Genomic DNA, 14,152 nt, shown 5'->3' with positions numbered 1-14,152 from the left:
CTGTAAAGGAAGGGGGAAGAAGGTTGGCAGAGGGGAAAGGCAATGGGTAAAGAATGCTGGGAGGTGATAAGTGGAAGAGGTAAAGGGTTGAAAAAGAAGTAATTTGATAGGACGGAGCAGTAGAAAAAGGGAAAAAATGTAGGTGGAGGGGAACCAGAGGGAGGTGATGAGCAGGTCAGGAGAAAAGAATGGGTAGGAGGGGAATCAGAATGGGGAATGTAAAAAGAAAAGAGAGAGAGTAGAAATTATTGAATTTGAGAAATCGATGTTAATGCCATCAGGTCAGCGGCTACCCAGGCAGAATAGGAGGTGTTGCTCCTCTAACCTCAGAGCAGTCTCATCATGACCATACCAGAGGCCATGGGCTGACATGTCGGAATGGAGATTAGAAGTCGAACTGAAATGGGTAGCTACTGGGAAATCACACCTATTATGGTGTCTCACATTAATCCTCCCATATTTTTTAACTGTTAGACTTTTCATTTTTATCATGAGTTTACACTAAATTTCTTGTAATTCATATTTCTACAACTTGAATCTTTAAGCTACTATTCTGCATCAGAATTACCCTATTGCCATTCTTTGTTTAAATGTCAAGCTACTCCTCATGTGTCAAGCTAAGAACAAATATCAAAAAATATTGAAGTAACTTTCTTATAACCATATTATTTATTCTTGTGACTTTATCCTCGTAACATTAAAATAATATACCACATAGGATTTACTACTTATTATGTCATTTTGTGCCACAACTAACTGAAGGAAAAACAATTGAACTATTACAGTGTACTGGCATTTTTGTTCATAAAATATTAATTATTCTTTAGTTGAAGTGAGGGGTAATATCTGTTTCGGGACTCACATCACCAGGTTCAGGAACAGTTATTACCCCTCAAACATCAGGCTCTTGAATCAAAGGGGATAACTTCACAGAGCTTCACTTGCACCATCATTGAAATGTTCCCAAAACCTAGGGACTCACTTTCAATGACTCTTCATCTCATGTTCTCAATATTTATTTATTATTATTTCTTTTTGTATTTGCACTGTTTGTTATCTTTTGCACATTGGTTAAATGCCCAAGTTGGTGCAGTCTTTCACTGATTCTATTACATGGTTATTATTCCATGATGGTTTTATTGAGGATGTCCACAAAAAAATGAATCTCAGGGTTGTGTATGGTGACGTATATTTACTTTAATAATAAATTTACTTTGAACTTAGAAAATAAGTAGAAAATGCACAGTATGGCTTCACAGGTAGGACTCAGTAGCTCAAGTAGGACTCTGGTTGATCTTTCATTGATCCTGTTATAGTTACCATTCTGTAGATTTGCTGACTATGCCCACAAGAAAATGAATCTCAGGGTTGTATATGGTGACATATATGTACTTTGATAATAAAAATTTACTTTGTGAAAGTAAAATTCAAAAATCATTCAGGTTGACATGAGTATGTGTAGCTGTGCCATTGGCAAGTATTTAGAAAACCTTCACTTACTGCATAAGGAGACACAAAACTTAGATGGTTAAGTTGAGAGTAATTGGAACCTTTGAATGATGGCTTTATTTACTGGTGGGGAGGTCAAGAAATAGATTGACTTTTGAAAGCCCAAAAAACCTAGAAATTTCTTAAGTCTGCATTTTGGAATTTTCAACTGTTCTGTTATAATAGGGAACAAAATCAACTGTCCTGAAGGATCCTATTTGCAACTATAATTTTTGTGCCGGTTTAACACTATACCCTTTGCTTCATCCATTTGAATACTTTTTATGAGGACGCTACAACAAAGGTGGGCTTAGATGTTATTTTGACATTATGCATGAGCTTGAGAGACACAGAAAGAAAATTCAGTCACCATTAATGGTGGGATTTTCCTTTATAAATTTCCATAAAATTGGAGGGTATTGTTGGGTATATTCCAAAGCTTGCTGCCAGATTTTCTTTTTAACACTTTCCTAAAGTATAATTTAATGTCTTGACTAAAAAAAAAATTGTCTATCCCCCGTACATGTATTGTTGCAGTCAAATCATGCCAGTGATCATTGTCACAACTTAAGGCTAATTTTTTTTCTTCAGATCGACCTTATTTAAAGAATAAAATGCATGTGGAAAAATTACAGGAGCCTCTTTTGGAGATTTTATACAAGTATTCCAAGATCCATCATCCTGAAAGTCCACAACGCTTTGCTCGTCTTTTGGGTCGACTTACTCAGCTTAGAACTCTTAACCACAATCATTCAGAAGTATTGATGTCTTGGCAGAGGAAGGATCAGAAACTTACACCCTTGCTTTGTGAAATTTGGGACGTACAATGAAGGATTACAGCAGAGCATTGTTATATATTTTTGGACTCATCAGTGCAAGCGTAAACCAGGCTTTTATTTTATAGTACAATTTTATGACAGAATAAAAGATGCAAGATTTCCCTTTAATTTCTTCATTCAGCAGCTACTTTCTCAAATCAGCTGTCTCTACTCATTACAGTCACTGAAGTTTACTTAATATAGTTTAACATTAGTTTATTATACTGACCATCACCTTGTCACCTACTGTGTAAAGCATCTGTTGCTACACATTACTAGGATGACCTATCAGTAATTACAATAGATTTATTCATTTGCTTTAAATGAACTGATTTGTTCCAGGGAGTTTGTAGAGAATTTTTAACTAGAGCAATAGATATAAAATCAGCTTTTGGATAATTGTATTTCCCAGCTATTTTTACATTCTAATAATCCTTGTTAATTTTAATATGATTTTATATAAACAATTACACAATGCTGGAATAAACAAAGTATGGATTTGCCAAGTCACCAAAATGCATTTCAGTTTGTTTTATCAAGTTTATTATGTGTCGATGGTTCATAGAAGAAAATGTAACATACAGTACCTTGAAATGCTAGAATTTATGAATATTCAATAAACAATTATACACTATTTTGAATTTTAATTGAAAACAGTAATCAATAAAATCTACAAAGGGTATCATATAGCATAATTAAATATAAAAAACTAACTCAATTAATTGTAGTTCTACATTCAGTAAGACAAATTCAATGAAAGGAAATGTAATGTTGGGGAATTTGTACTGTCACTACAAAAGAAGACACTAAAGAAAATCCATTGTCTATGTGGGCTTTTGGCCTCCTTCTGAGTTATGTCTTAATTTGTTTTTCCACCAATTGATTATTAGAGTTGGATTGGGTGTTGGTGAGGTCAAACCTGTTTTGGACTCCTCACCTAAGAGGATACAGTAGCAATGGAGGGCATAAGCCACTGGACTTATTTCTGGGATCAGAGGATTGCCTTTTCAAGAGAGGCTAAACAATTTGATCTGCATTCTCTGGTGATTATGAGAATGAAGGGTAATCTTATTGAAGCACAGAAGATCATAAGGGAACGTAACATGGGAGATGACAAAATGGTTTCACTAGTGGGAAAATTTTGTACAAGGGGGCATAGGCACAAGCCAAGCTAGAAAAACAATAAACCATTGGAAGAAATCCACGGGTCAGGCAGCATCTGTGGAGGGATGATGCCTGACCCACTGATCACCCCTCGCTCACCCCAATTTCCCACCACTGTAACAGTGATAGAGTTCCTCTTGTCCTTACCTACTACCCCATGAGCACCTGCATTCAACACATCATTCTCCACAGCTTCCACCATTCCAAAGGGATTTTACCACTAAGCACAACTCCCTACCTCTCTCTGATTTCCGCAGGGATTGCTCCCTCTGTGATTCCCTTGTCCATTTGATCCTCCCGGCATGTATCCTTGCAAGCAGCCAAAGTGCTACACCTGCTCCACCTCCATTCAGGGTCCCAAAAAGTCCTTCCAGGTGAGGCAACACTTCAACTGAAATCTGCTGGGGTCATCCATTGTATCCAGTGCTCCTCGTGTCATAATGAGGCCAGTCTCCAGGTGGAGCTGCAACACTTATATTCTGTCTGGGTAGCTTCCAACCTGGTGGCATGAATATAGATTTCTCCTTCTGGTAAAAAAAATTATTCTTCCTCATCCCCTCTTCTTCTATTCCCCATTCTGGCCTCTTCTCATCTGCTTATCTCCTCCTCTTAGGTCCCCTCCTCCCTCCCTCTCTCCATAGTCCATTCTCCTCCCCTATCAGATACCTTCTTCTGCAGCTCTTTACCTTTTCCACACACCTGGCTTCACCTATCACCTTCTAGCTATCCTTCCTTCCCTCCGCCACCTTTTTATTCTGGCGTGTTCCCCCTTCCTTTCCAGTACTGAAGAAGGGTCTTGGCCCGAAATGTCGACTCTTCGTTCATTTCCATGGATGCTGCTTGACCTGCTGAGTTTCTCCAGCATTTTGTGTGTGTTGCTGTAGATTTCCAGCATCTGCTGAATTTCTTGCATTTTATTATCTGTGGGGGGAAATGGTCAGGTTGATAACCTTCGTCGAGACTGGGTCTGTAAGATAAGACATTGGTCATCTAAAACAGAAGTCCATAGAAATTTCTTCTTGTAAATAATGTTGAGAAGGTTAGAATTCTCTGCTTAAACCAGCTGAGTAACCTCATTAAATCTGGAGGTAGCTACATTTTTTGAAAGATTGGGGAATTGAGGGCTATGAGGATCTGACACAGAGAAGGAGTTGAGTCCTTGGGTAAATTAGTCTAGATCATACTGGGTGGCAGGCCATGCTTGAAGGTCTGAGTGATCTACTTTGGCACCTATTTTGTTCTTGAATTCCTTTTTTAGTTTTCTACTTACTCCAGAAGATCAGATCAATAGGGTGCATGGAGAGAAATTTTATTTGTCTGTCATTCATTTTAATATCACTTTCATCTCAAACTAATTAAGCTTTCTGAAAGACAAATTCTCTTGCAACACTGAGCTCTCAGATTAGGAGTTCAGCCAACCACGGAATACCACAATGTACATCAGAGTTGTGAAACATATGGTTGTTGATAATCTTGTAATGTGCTTGATTCAGAAATGCATGTTCTTGGACATTTATAGGAGATGCTGCTTTTCCCATAAAGCCAACATACACATCACCTAGTTTACTCTAGCTCTGTGCTGCATAGAGACTCGGGGTAGCAGTATGGAACATTTAGCTTAAAACTCAAAGCAAGAACTTAATTCCTCACACTGAACTGTCTGATGGTAGGCCCTGGTCCACAAGGCTCGGCCAATGGCTAGACTAGGCAACAGGGACTATCCCAGGACAACCTGGGCTTGGGCATGTCCCTCATTGCATTGATTTTGAACAACAGTTTCAAAGAACTGTTACAGACAGGAACACCTGAGTAACCACATCGTCAAATTCACCGATGACATGATAGTTAGTGGTGCTCATCGCCAGCAACGATGAAATGGCTTACAGAGAGGAGGAGGAAAAGTTTGAGTCCAGTTGTCAGGCAAATAACCTCTTCCTCAAAGCCAACAAGACAAAAGAGATAGTTATCGACTTCAGAAGAACTCACACCACTCACACCCCTCTCTACCTTGATGCCACAGCAGTGGAATATGCAAGCAGTTTCAAACTCCTGGTAGTGTACAACTTCTCATGGTCCCAGAACACATTTTCCAGTTAAGAAAGCTCATCAATACCTCTACTTTCCGAGAAGGCTGAAGGTGGCTGGACAATGCTCACCTATACTCATGGAGAGCAACTATAAGCAAAATCATGGTGAGCTGTATCCTGCATGGCACTGAAACTGCACTGTGGCAGACAGGAAGTCTTTAAGCTGCCTAATGCATCTCTGGTACCAGCTTACCCACCATCAAGGACATATATACAGAAAGTGCCAGAAAAATATCATGAAGGATCCCACTGACCATAGTCATGGACTGTTTGCCCCACTCCCATCAGGGAGGGGGCCACATAACACTCACAAAAGGACCACCACACTCAAAAGCACACCCCAAGCAGTAAGGCTGCTCAACACCTTCACCCAGGGACCCATCCCATCACACTGCCACCATCACTATTTTATCATTTCCTGTCAGTCACCTTCCATATAGACACCATTGTACATAGTATCACACTTTATAGACAAATGAAGAAAAAATATCCAGCATTTAAAGATGGAAATACTTGCCTTTTGTGATTAAAATACCAACAACCATATTTTGAAAGTAAACTTAGTTGTCCTGTATTTTCTTTGAATGAGGGTTTAATAACTAAATTTTAGAAATAAGGAAATCATTCTCCTTTCCTCCCCTTTATCTACTGAAAATCATTTCATATAATGTGCACAGATGCCGGAGAGTGGTCCATTACCTTGTATTATACACAAGTCCTGACTCCTTGCCGTTGGGAAACAACATCGGGAAATCTTGGTAAGTATTACCACTGAAAGTGCAAGCAACTGCGTGTTTGAAATGGTTTTATCATCCGGGAACACAGTGCCCCCAATGTTAAACTGCGGTATTTTTCAAAAACAAACGATGCGAAGTTTCCCCGATGTACTTTGTTTGCTACATTTTACTTGACTATGTCCTAATAATAAAATGTTTATTTGGACTCTTGGTAGCCTGACCACTGTGTACTGGCTTTCCAAAGGTGAAAACACTGCAGCATTTGGAACTATTGTTGAAAGATGGACATTTTTAAAACTAAAAACAGCTTGGAATAAAGCCAATGCCTTACGTATGTTGGGAAAGATTCAGAGTCCCGGGAATTACAGATTCCCGAAGTTTCCCAACTCCGCAATTGCATTTGGCGCCGGGAGCGGCCCGGGCATGCGCGGTAGGCAGGGGCTGCTCGAGCGGGTGCCGCGAGCTGTCGGTTAGCGGACGCCTTCTCCTTCTGCACCCCGCGCCCGTCATTGTCTCCGTCTCAAAACCTGAAGTAAGTGGGCAGCTAGAGTATACCACATCCTCTGGGCACCTGTCCTCCTCCTCCTCGGAGGAGGAGGGAGGTGGGGGTGGCCAGAGGAAGAGGCGGGTTAATCGGGCTGAGGAGAGTCAAGGGAACAGTGGAGGTCTGCTGGCCACCCCCCAGCCGCAGGAGGTGGAGATCAGCAGTGCCCCTCAGCTCCGGGAATCCGGGAGCAGTAAAACTTCTGGAGAGGCTGCCCCGGAGGTTCCTCTGGGTGCCGAACCGGTGCTGCCTCTCCCTAGTGAGGTCTACCCACGGTACCTGATGAGCCCTCAGCAGGTGGAGGACTTCACCAGGTCTGTGGGCATGAGGGCTCAGGACGGCCAAAATGAGGACGATGATCTGTAATCTGTAATGGCAGTGTGAAGAGTACTGGGCATATGCTGACGGGACGTCCCCTTCCTTCAGGAGTGAGCAGTCTGCCGCACCTTCACAACTGCAGAGGTTCTTCTCTGACCATGGCCTTCTGCGAGCCACCTGTCACCTACGGGAGGACCGGAAGGCAGGTAGAGGGATGTGGAAGCTGAACGTAAAGCTGCTGACCCCAAAGAATATTAAGGAACTAGAAAGGGAATACTGTACACAGGTTGGAGAACCTTCTTTGATTCCCGGTTCTCTGGTGGGAAGACACCAAGGAGAACATCAGGAGGTTCTTCATCCTCAAGGGTATCCAGAAAGCAAAGCAGGGGCAGAGGGAACTGCGTAAACTCCAGACTGAGTTGCAGCAACTCCTCCTTCTGCAGTCGAAGAGGGTGGATGTCAGGGAGGAATTACGGGAGGTGAAGGCCCAGCAAGCCCAGCACTTTGCCGCCGAATCCTCCAGGATCATCTTCCGATCAAGGGTCCAAACCGTGGAGCAGGAAGAGACGTGCTCACGCTTCTTCTTCCAAAAGGTGCACAGGGGGGAGCTCTGTGATCCACAACCTTAAGGAAGAGGATGACTCATTCGCGTCCTCGCAGACAGACATGCTGAGAGTCTGCAGGTCCTTCTATGCTGGTCTGTACGACGAGAAAACCACAGACTCCACAGCCTTCCACAACTTCCTGTCGTCTATCATGCAAGTCTCAGACGACGGCAAGTGGAAGAGTCTGGAGCAGCCACTGACCCTAGACAAGCTGACATTTTCCATCCGTTCCTTTGGGTTGAATAAAACTCCCGGAGGTGACGGCTACCGGTTGAATTGTATTCGACTCTGTGGAACTGGATAGCCCCCGACCTGCTGGAAGTGTACAACGCAATGCTTCTGGCGGGCAGTATGTCAGAATCCATGAGGAAAGGCATCATCACCCTCATCTACAAGCAGAAGGGGGAGAGAGAAGACTTTAGAAATTGGAGGCCCATCTCATTCCTGAATGTGGTCTACAAGATCCTGTCCAAGGCTATCGCCAACAGGGTCAAGTCTGCACTGGAGCAAGTGGCAGGAAGATCTTGGACAGCCTCGCGCTGCTGAGGGACACCATCACTATGTGCAGGACAGTGGGGTGGACGCCAGCCTGGTCAGCTTGGACCAGGAGAAAGCCTTTGACAGGATATCACACACGTACATGGCGGATGTACTCTCCAAAATGGATTTTGTGGAGGGAATCCGGAATTGGATCAAACTGCTCTACACAGACATCTAGTGTAGTCCAGGTCAATGGGTGGGAAACAGACAGCTTCCCCATCAGGTCCGGAGTCCGGCAGGGCTGCCCTCTCTCCCGTCTTGTTCGTGTGCTGCATTGAGCACTTTGCTGAAGCCATCAGGAGGAATGAGGGCATAGGAGGGGTGACGCTGCCAGGCAGTGGAGGGACCCAAGTTAAAACCTCCCTGTACATGGACGATGTCACCGTTCTCTACTCTGATCAGAGGTTGGTTCGCAGACTTATGTACATCTGTGAACAGTTCGAGCTGGCATCGAGTGCCAGGGTCAACCGCATGAAGAGTGAAGCTATGCTTTTTGGCAACTGGCCCGAACGATCCAGTGTCCCATTCACCATTATGCCCAACCACGTGAAGGTGTTGGGGATCTGGTTCGGAGGGACTGAGGCGTGCAGGAAGATCCGGTGGGAGCGGACTGCCAAGGTCAAAAAGAAACTGGGACTGTGGGGAGGGCGCCCCCTATCGATAACGGGCAAGAATCTGGTCATCAAGTGTGAGGTGCTCTCAGGGCTGCTGAACTTGGCGCAAGTGTGGCCCATCCCCCACTCCTGCAGTTTGGAAATCACCAGAGCCGTCTTCAGATTTGTCTGGGGATCGAGGATGGAGCGAGTCAGATGGGCCGTCATGCACAAGTCCTTGGACAATGGGGGCAAGAACGTTCCCAATGTCACCCTCACCCTGATGACCAGCTTCATGTGTGGCTGCATCACGTTGTGTGTGGAACCCAGATATGTGGGCACGAAGTACCTCTATGTGCCCAGGTTCTACCTGTCGCCCTGGCTGCGAAGGATGGATGAATAAAGTATCTATCTATCTATCTATCTACTTTGTGCCCACGTATCTGGGATCACTCTCACACAATGCCCCAGTCAGCTGGTCGTTGCTGCCATACCCTTCCTTCATAGAAAAGTTCTTCCAGGTCAACGCCTTTGACCACAAGGCTATTAGATAGTGGTCGGCACGTAATGTCCTGAAGGCGCTGCAGGAGAAGGGCAAGGTGGACTTGGGGTGGTTCCCTGAGCAGACTGTCCAGTACATCTGGCAAAATGCCTCATCGCCAGCCCTCACAAACAGGCACCAAGACCTCACCTGGCTGGTGGTGAGAGGACCCCTCTCAATCAGATCCTTCCTGTGTGCCCGGAATGTCGTCTCCACACCCTGCTGCCCACGAGAGGACTGCAATGAGGCGGAGTCAGTGACTCATCTCTTTGTACATTGTGGGTTCGTGAAAAAGGTGTGGAAGAGGATGGAAGGGATGGTGTCAAGATTCATGCCCAGCAGCTGCGTAACTGAGGACTCACTGATTTACAGGCTGTTCCCAGGGACGCACACGGAGACAAACATCTGGTGCTGCTGGCAGATCATCAACTCGGTGAAGGACGCTCTTTGGTCAGCCTGAAACTTGATGGTCTACCAGCACATGGAGATGTCCGTGGCTGAGTGCTGCCGGCTGGCACATTCTCGCTTGCAGGATTACGTGCTGAGGGATGCACTCAAGCTTGGTGCAGCCACCGTGAAGACCCGTTGGGAAAGGACCACAGTTTAAGGTTCATAACCTGCGGGAGTGGGAGGGGTCGGGTGGGGAGTAGAATATCCCTCATCAGTGGTGTGGATAGATGAGTCAACATGGTGCCTCAGGAGTGGCTGGAAATGTATAGACCATAAAGGAACTTCGTTAAAGGAATGAGAGTCAATGCCTAGATGGTTATTGTAAATAGGTCTTTAGTCCTTGTGTAGAGTTTGAGAGTCAATGACTGTTTTATTGTAAACATCTTTAATTTGAATAGGAACAGAGAGTCAATGCATAATTTATTGTAAATAACTTTATTTATTGTATAAGGACTCAGATTTAACAAATGTTTTTTCTATGTAAATAACTTTATTGTGTAATATTTCTGAATAAAGTATTTTTAGAAAAAAGAAGTATTCACTCCCTGCCCAACTGACCAATGTTCAGCTCAGTTCAGAAATGAGCGAAATCCTGTGACCATTTTAATGAAAGTGACTTTGTGGTTTTCACACCAGTTCTTCACCTAACATCACTCAAAGCTGTAAAGAAACCCATAAAGTCACTTTCATTAAAATGATCATTGGATTTTGCTCATTTCCTAATTTGAAATTAGTCAATGTGGCAGTCTGTGTTTTCTCCTGAAGTTTAAGCTCTTGCTTTTGGGAAGGAACTGGAGCATGCATCCCAATCTAGGCTTGGGGCCTTCCGCAGCAGCAGTGCCTTGGTCCCAGTTCAAGGTACAAGACAATTGAAACGCAGGCCCAGATATGAGGCAAAAGGTGATTTCGCTATCTTCACTCCTCTCTTCAGTCCTGACAAAAGGTCTCAGCCCAAAACATCGACTGTACTTCTTCCTATAGATGCTGCCTGGCCTGCTGCATTCCACCAGCATTTTGTGTGTGTTGCTTGAATTTCTAGCATCTGCAGATTTCCTCGTGTTTGCATAATTAATACATTCTTTGAAAATAAATGTACTTGAACGTTCCCATTTGACGAAAATATTAGCCTGGAGTATGAGTCACCAAGGTGACTCCTCCCATTTGTCTGCGCTTGACCCATATTCCTCTTAATCCTTTCCAATATGTGTACTTATCTAAATATCCTTTAAATTTTGTTATTGCTTCCTCTGATTGCTTTTTCCATATACCTGCCATACTCTGAAAAACTTTCTTTCCCTCTCACCTTCGAACTATGTCTCTAGTTTTAGACTCTCCAGGGAAAAAGACTGTGACCATCCGCCTTATCTATTCCAATCATGATTTTATATAAACCTCTAAAAAGTCACCCTCAGCCTCCTTCACTCTAGGGAACAGCATCACAGCCTATCTAGCCTTTCTTTCTCATTAAAGTCCTCCAATACTAGTAACATCCTCATGAATCTTTTTTGACCCCTTTCCTGCTTAATAACACCCTTTTTATAAATGGATAATCAGAACCACACATAATACTCTTAAGTGTGGTCTCATGAAAGTCCTGTACAACTGTAATATAAAATCCCAACTCCTGTACTCAATGCCTTTTCTTTCGGTATGATGGCGGCGCGCTCAGATGCAGCGGCTTCTGTGGGGGTCAACCAAAGGTATTTGTTAAATGTATTTTTTATGATTGCAAGACCCTGATCAACATTAAGAACTTAAAGTACTGCAGGTCTACCCCATCAGCGATTTTTCTAGTTGATGGAGAAAGTGAAGAAGCTGGACTTGGTGCAGATCGTTCTGCTGCCTGCGTCGGAGAGTTATTGGAGTCAGTGCACGTAGGTGGTATGTGGTCAACCAGCAAGTGATCACCTTAATCGCTTTTCTTGTGATTGCAAGACCCAGTTCCACATGGTGTTGAATGCTGCAAGTCTGATTCACTGATTTATTGGTGGGTCCTGGGGGAGCCATGTGGCCTCAAGTCATGGTGTCGCCTGTTTACAGCCACTCGAGAGAGACGTTGGAGGTGGTGTGGCATAGCGTCAGGCTGTAGTCAGTGGTGACCCCCCTCCCCCAGTGTTTGCATGACAAAAGACAAGCCATATTATGTTCAATTGTAGATTAGTGCAACATTCATGTTCTCAGGGTCCTGGAGTTTTTGTGTGACTGAATTTTACTGCAGTCTTGTGTATTTGCTGTCTTATATGTGCCTTATGCTGCATTTGATATTAGTACTGTGTTTTACACTTTGGCCTTGGAGTAACACAGTTTTGTTTGGCTGTATTCATGTATGACTGAATGACAATTAAATTTGAAGGCCAGCATGCCAAATACCTTCTTCACTGCTATGTCTGCTTGCATCTCTGCTTTCAGGGAACTATATACTTGTTCCTCTTTGTTCCGCTGTTCTACAACACTCTCCATTCACTGTGCAAGACCTACACTGGTTTAATTCCATTTGGCTAGCTCAGCCTGGCTCTCATGTGATCCAATCTTCCTCATTAGCCTATCATATATGTCCTACTAAAGTCCTCATAAATAATGTCTACCACCCTTCCCTCTTTAATTCTCTTGATAAACTTTTCAAAAAAACTATTAAATTCATGAGTCATGATTTCTGATGCACAAAGCCGTGCTGCCTGTTCCTAATCAGTATTTCCAAATGCAGCTAGCTCCTGTCTCTCAAAATCCACTCCAGAAATGTTATCACCGTTAAAATATGGTGGCTCATTTGCCTACACATCCTGACTACTATGCAAAAGCCTATAAATACAGTGCTTTGTAAAAGTGTTCAACACCCAACCCTTTGTTCGCAAAAATGAATATTACAGCCAAGCATTTTGATCAATTTAACTAAGAGTTTTTATTTGTGAATCACTTGCTCTTTTTTCACAGAAGAGCCCAAAAAACAGGGGATACTGTAAAACATGAAAAACTAAAAATTCAAAAGCTGAAATGTCAGCAGTTCAAAGGTATTCATCCCCCTTTGCTCAATTAGAACCATCTCTCACAGCTATTACAGCCTGTAGTCTTTTTGGATATCTCTATTACCTTTGCACAACGTAATGGAGCAATATTTGGTAGCCTCCAAGCTGATAGCATGAACATTGATTTCTCAAACTTCTGGTAATGCCTCCCACCCACCCCTTTCTCCATTTCCCATCCTCCTTTCCTCTCTTACCTTATCTCCTTGCCTGCCCAATACCTCCCATTGGTGCTTCTTCCACCTCTTTCTTTCTTCCATGGCCTTCTGCCACTTTCACCAATCAACTTCCCAGCTCTTTAATTCATCCCTCCCCCTCCAGGTTTTACCTATCACTTGGTGGTTCTCTCTCCCATCTCCCCACCTTTAAAATCTTCTACTCAGCTTTTTTTCTCCTGTCCTGCTGAAGAGTTTAGGCTCAAAACGTCGACTGTACTTTTTTTCAAAGATTCCTGGCCTTCTGATTTCCTCCAGCATTTTGTGTGTGTTACTTGGATTTCCAGTATCTGCACATTTTCTCTTGTTAATGATTTGATTTCCTCCCCAGTTTTAGTTTTCTGGCAGAAGCTAGCAGATTTTTATCCAGGATCTCTCTGCATTTAGCAGCATTCATTTTACCATCAACCTTGAGCAGATTTTCTGTTTACTGCTGCTGATAAGCATCCCCATTGTATGATACTACCTCCACCATTCTTCACAGTAGGGATGATGCACAGGATTAGATTTATGCCAAACGTACCACTTAGAGTTGAGGCCATAAAGTTCCGTCCACAATACCTTCCACATCTTTACAGTATCTTCTAAGTGATGCTTTACAAAATCTTTACGGGCAAGTGTATGCTTTCCTTGCCACTTTTCCATAAATACCCTTTTTGTGCAAGGCCTTAGGAATTGTGGAGCCATGAACTTCACCTCTAGTTCCAGCCACTGACTTCTTTAAATCACTCAGAGTGACTGTTCGCGTCACAGTAACATCTCTTACAATTGCGACTAAGTTTAGAGGGCTGGCCTGACCTAGGCATTATGGTTGAGGTTTCATATTTCTTTCATTTTTTCAAGATGAATTGCGCTGAACTCTGAGGTATTTTGATGCCTGTCAGATGGTCTTGTACTCTTCCCCAGATTTGTGCTTCTCTATTATCAGTTGTTTTGAATGCTCTTTTGTCTTCATTTTGGTTTGGTCTGTTGAAAATCTACCATACTGTTGAGCTTTAAGGAAAGAGGGGATATTTATTGTTATGAATTCAT

At 43.2% G+C, this 14,152-nt stretch overlaps 2 protein-coding genes across 4 annotated transcripts in view; both read left to right on the top strand.

The window, feature by feature from the left end:
- nr1h4 (nuclear receptor subfamily 1, group H, member 4) overlaps nucleotides 1–2,940 on the top strand; it is a 117,828-nt gene extending 114,888 nt beyond the window's left edge. For all 3 annotated transcript variants that reach the window (XM_073053957.1, XM_073053958.1, XM_073053959.1), the window contains one exon: nucleotides 2,080–2,940. In XM_073053957.1, coding sequence (XP_072910058.1) covers nucleotides 2,080–2,318 — 239 coding nt within the window. In that variant the 3' untranslated portion in view covers nucleotides 2,319–2,940. The remainder of the gene's footprint in view (nucleotides 1–2,079) is intronic.
- Nucleotides 2,941–6,716: 3,776 nt separating this feature from the next.
- sycp1 (synaptonemal complex protein 1) overlaps nucleotides 6,717–14,152 on the top strand; it is a 275,829-nt gene continuing 268,393 nt past the window's right edge. Inside the window, exon 1 of the mRNA XM_073055277.1 lies at nucleotides 6,717–6,826. The gene's annotated coding sequence lies outside the window, so the exon portion shown is untranslated. The remainder of the gene's footprint in view (nucleotides 6,827–14,152) is intronic.

The sequence above is a fragment of the Hemitrygon akajei genome, chromosome 8 (genome assembly GCF_048418815.1).
Source record: "Hemitrygon akajei chromosome 8, sHemAka1.3, whole genome shotgun sequence".
Taxonomy (NCBI): Eukaryota; Metazoa; Chordata; class Chondrichthyes; order Myliobatiformes; family Dasyatidae; genus Hemitrygon; species Hemitrygon akajei.
The sequence above is the reverse complement of the archived record's forward strand: the minus strand, read 5'-3'. Positions and strand labels throughout refer to the sequence as shown.